Source organism: Eurosta solidaginis, chromosome 2, assembly GCF_040869045.1.
Source record: "Eurosta solidaginis isolate ZX-2024a chromosome 2, ASM4086904v1, whole genome shotgun sequence".
NCBI classification, from domain to species: Eukaryota; Metazoa; Arthropoda; class Insecta; order Diptera; family Tephritidae; genus Eurosta; species Eurosta solidaginis.
Genome location: NC_090320.1, coordinates 82,901,599 through 82,906,893, shown reverse-complemented (window position 1 = coordinate 82,906,893; position 5,295 = coordinate 82,901,599). Strand labels below are relative to the sequence as shown.

At 35.9% G+C, this 5,295-nt stretch overlaps 1 protein-coding gene across 1 annotated transcript; it reads left to right on the top strand.

Annotated features, from left to right (window-relative positions):
• The first annotated feature begins 774 nt into the window (after positions 1 to 774).
• On the top strand, positions 775 to 2,886 carry LOC137242244 (uncharacterized). The gene is made up of 3 exons (XM_067769603.1): positions 775 to 823; positions 904 to 1,084; positions 2,338 to 2,886. Coding segments are annotated over exons 1-3 (717 nt in total). The 5' UTR covers positions 775 to 821; the 3' UTR covers positions 2,872 to 2,886.
• The last annotated feature ends 2,409 nt before the right edge of the window (positions 2,887 to 5,295 follow it).

The window sequence follows — 5,295 nt, the reverse complement described above, 5'->3', positions numbered from 1 at the left end:
CAATATAGAGTACTTCAATTAGTCGGAGTGTGCTGCAAGTAGTCTTGTCGTCTACCACAGCGTCTTTCTCCTAATTTGCGGTAAAGTGTCATATTCTGGCCTGTTCTGAATTCCGATTCCGATCAATTTTTTCGGAATCGAAATGGATTGGTGTTCTCAATTTCGATTCCGACCAAAAATTATCGTTTTGAAAAGTATTGCCTCTGAGCAGTCGGAATGAAAATTAATTGGCAGATTAAACACAAATGTTGCGATATTTGTCTTTCAAATAATTTTTTTTTAATTCTTCGTTTTATTTGGAAGAGTTATGTGTAGTTTTTTGTTTAAATTTGAGTTAAATATGCATAATAAATCTTTCTTTAAAAACTTCTATCAAGAAATCCATTAGGCAAAGAAATCGATGCTGATCGAAATGAACTCGACCTGTTCTGAATTCCGATCCAGCGCATGCGCAGTATTATTCGAAAAACTCATTATTGCCATGTGTAGAGAAAAAATATTCGAGTGCCATATTCGAAGAACATAAAATCTAAGCACTTTTATTTTTGGTCCTATGTTTGTTATTCTATTGGCATTATATGAGGAATTATAATAATAATTGTTATTATTTATAATTATTATAAAGTAATTGCTAAAATACATCAAAGTAATACAATTTTCGAAAATATTTTCGTCCAATGAATTTGTCACTATAAAAAGTACGACTAATGGCAACCCTTATTTACTTCGATCAGCTGATATCTATTGCATTGTGTATCATACGAAGTGTGATAAAAAAATAAATATCTTACAAATAATTGGGAAAAACAAGAGATTTTGTAATGTAAGTATTCATTTGGCAGTTTTACTTTGCTTTAATTTGTTCCAAATATGGATATATATATGTATGTTCATATATTTCAGGGGAAAGAAGCGAAACCCAAAGCAGGAAGAAATCCTCTTATCCTTTATGCAAGGCAACGAAGCCATTGCTAAAGGTTTCACTAAAGGGGACAGAGTGGATGTAGAAGCAAAATGGGGTGAACTAAGAAAGTCCCTGAATGCTGTTGGTCCTCCGTGCAAAGATTTGGCTGGTTGGAAAAAGGTAAGGAAGTTTGTTTGGTTATTCTTTACTTTAGCTCCCAACGGCTAAGACTCAGCAAAAAATTTGGGAAAAGGGATGGAAAGACGCGTTTTGACCGTACCGATAATTGGAAGGACATTTTTTTGTTTCTGTGAACATTTATTGGCATCTTTCTGAGTTGGCTGCATTCGGCCACGATTTAAAAAAAAATAACCCTTAACCGATCCATCACCGGCTACGCGATATTCAGTATTACTTTGCAGAACAGCTTTCGGTAGTAGTGCAGTTTACAGTACCCACCCTAAAGTTGTGCCAAAATATCAAGTGAGGTGTCAAAAGACGCGTATTAATCTCGAGAACAATAATCCGAAGGCGGAAAAGAAACATTTTATCTCTGTAGGGAGATATTTGCAGTTGAATTTGGCGATTTTAATGTGGTTATTGTTGTGGTTATTGTTGTGGTTATACCCACAAAAAAAATTGTGCATCACCGTGGCGGTAGCCACGGTTATACCACACACCCGGACTTGGCATAGCGTAGCCCAGGGTTATTTTTTATAAGCGCGGCCGAAGGCCGCCAACGCAGAAAGGTGTTCTGCGCAAAAATACTATGGATCCCACCCCCGGTTTCGGAGGGACCCGGGGTCTTTTTTCGGTTTTTCGTTATTATCTTTTGAACGGGTAAAAAAAGTTAACTTCCGCTTTCGGATTCTTGATGTAGACGTGAATACGCGTCTTCTGATACCTCACTTGGCACTTTTGGCCAAAATTTCGGTGGGTACCGTAAACTGCACTATTACCCAGCTTTCTGCACTTTTCGGAACACTCTAAATGTGTGACTACAACAACCAATAAAAATTACGGAGTGTTGAACTTTGATTACAAATATCTCGACAGAAATAAAAAATCGCCTTCGGATTATTGATAAGGTCAAAACGCGTATTTTTTGTATAACTCCCCCGGCATTTTTGAACGTGTTTTAGCAGTTGCGTACTGTCGCAGAGAATAATCCAAATCTCGATTGCAATTCGCTTATTGTAGTAAAGAATTGTGGAGGTCCACACCAAAAATACACGATTCCAAAAATGGTTAAAATTGACTTTTAAATGCACATCCCTTTCCCTGGCGCCCGCTGCTACTACTATGCTCAGTTCATTCAAAAAAACTTTTTTCAATTTACTTAAAATTATAAATAAGTGAATTGTGCTTTTCTGGTGTGCACCTTCACAGTTACTCTTTGTTTTCTTTTGGTTTTATTTCAACTCTTTTTACAGTCTTGGGTCGATTGGAAGTCCACTATAAAGAAAAAGTTGTCAGATAACCGGCGCGAAGTGAATTCAACTGGTGGTGGACCATATTCCCAGCAGCCTATTTCACCGACTGAAGAAGCGATTGCGGTGCTCTGTAGCCTATATAAATCCGTGAATGGTATGGATGGCGTCAGACGCTATGGACCCTCACAAGCTCCAACTACAAGCAGCAACCGGGAAGTCCCAGGTGACGGCGCTGAAAAGTCTGCTGATGAAAGCAGCGACAGCATTGCAGAGTCAACCACAAATAAAGCTGCTACAATTGAGCCACGAAATACATCGCGTGCACGTCGGCGATCTATTGACACTTTTGAGAAAATGTGCATGGAGCAAAATGCTGCATTTGATCGGATTGCCCGTGCATTCGATGAACTGCTAACATTCAAGAAAAAAGAATTGGAGATTAAAGAGCAGGAGGAAAAGGAGAGAAAAAGACATAACGAAAGATTGGAGAAAATAGAGATGCTGAAGTTGGAAACTTTACGAAAATTTTTGTAATTGCAATGCTAAACCAATGCTGTGAATATCGGTCTCTATATATACATTAGGGTGTCCCTTATTTCCCAAGTTGTTTATAAGCAGCACCCGCAAAATTTTGGTTAAGGCCTCATAACTAATTTAAGAACCAGAAAATTTATTAATTTTTATTATTACTATTAATTTTGTAGAAGTCAATGGATTACAGGTATTTTTTTTTTTTAGCAATTTTCGCCTACTTTGGCTTCAGTAAAATTATTTTAATAATTTTTTTAGAAATGTATATGTTAGTGAGTGTTAAAAAATTTGTAAATATTAGTTTACAAATTACACAAAAATTTAAATAATTTTCGGAAAAACTTTTACGTTTGTAGTACTAATCTAGAGTCTATAAAAAAAAATTTTGTAAAGTTTTTGCAAATTTTGCATAAAGTGTTAACGTTTAATTTACTGTTTGTGTAATATACATATACCCCATTTCATAATCATAAGGTCACTCACGTAGACATGTTCCAAATAAATTAATTGCCAGTTAGGAGCCGTTCAAATCTGCGTCCTAAACTTTTTAAATATTCTTTTAAAGAAAAAAATTTCTAAAAATTAAAATAGATTTTCGCAGACTTAGGAGTTATATCCCTAGAATCTAGAATTTGATGCAGTTTCCGTTTTTTGATTTGAAGTATTTCAAAAAAATGTCAACGTTTTTCAAAACTTTTTTCAACTTATTTAAAATTTTTTATTTAAGGCGTATATTTGCAAGGCTCCTAACTTGGAATTAATTTATACAAAAATTAAAATTTAAACGAAATGATAAACAAAATAAGAACATTTTAATATGAGTGACCTTATAATTATGAAATTGGGTATATATTTGCATATATTTGAATAGAAAATTAGGAAACATAATTTTACTGAAGCCAAAGCTGAAGAAAATTGCAGGAAGTTGCCTATACGCAGACTTTGGTTTGGATAGAGATTCGAATCACGAATCAGAAGCATCTTTGAATTGAACGGAGAATCAAATCACAAGCAAAATTTTTCTTTTATTTGAACAAATTATTAAAGACACGAATAAAACGATTGTCAATTTAACACTTTAATTTGACCAGCAGTGTACCTGTAAAAACACATGTATATATTTCAGGGACGTTCTTGTTTCAAGAGGAGCCATTAATAATAATACGTAGTTATTGGAATAAAAGTTATAAATCACCATTATCAATATAATCAATTTATTTTACCAAAACTAATAAATATGAGAATTTTTTTACAGAGCGGTGGAAAATTATGGGGGGGGGGTGGGAATATCAGAGGAAAAGGAAGAGGAGTTAGGAATGTCAGAACCAAAAGACTAAGGAGTGTGTGATGAAAGAGGAGGAAGGTGGAGAAAATAGGAAAAGAAAACTCAAGACCCTGAGAATGAGGCTTCCGCAAGGAAAGTGCGAGCGACCTCATTCCTCACCTCTGCTCCATCTATAATGACCTGCTCAATTGGTTCATGCTCCTCTTCGGTTTCAGCATTTCTCTCTGGAATTTCGTGATTTCTATCATCTTCGTTGCTTGGAACGTTACGCTTGCGGCAAATGTTGTGTAGCGCAGAACAAACATTGATAATCTGCGCAACAAACTGTGGATCATAGTGCAGAGTTCCTTGCAAGCAACGAAACCGACTTTTCAATAACCCTATAGTACGCTCAACCATATTACGGGCTGTAGCATGCTTTTTATTGTATACATGTTCCATGGATCCGTGTTGTGGGTTCCTGTATGGTGTCAACATAAAACTTTCCAGGGCATAGCCAGAGTCCGCCAAAATCCAAGAATTTTCGGTACGATTATTGATGTAGAATTGTCTAACGTCCAAATGAAAGAATCATGGCACGAACCAGGGTGACTTGCATCTACTGCTATTATTTCCATATTGTAATTGCAAACCTGTAAGACATTTCATGATTTCTAGCCAAATATTGTAATATTTTATAACATACTATCATAGCATTAACGCTGAAATATCCCTTTCTATTGCAAAAGAGGGACTCGTCCACTGCTGGCTTTATTATTTTCACGTGAGTGCCATCTACACAACCAATGACACCCGGAAAATTAAATTGCCTGTAGAAATATTGCTTGGATCGATCCATCTCCACAGCAGACATATTCAATTGAATATTCTCTTCACAAATACAGTTCTCCAATTCCTGGATTGTATAGTGTAATATCTTCGAAAAACTACTTCTGCCAACGTTTATATCCTGATCCTTAGCTACAGCCAGTTGGTATGATCCAGTAGCTAAAAATCGGAGTGTAGCCGCTAGTTGCGTAGTTGGTGAAATAAGAGGATGTCTTTCTGCCAACTTGTTGCCTATTTTGCCGAGGAGTATTTTAAAAATATCCTTGTTCACGCGGTATGACTCCACAAATCTAAAAATTCCCAATTAGTACTTG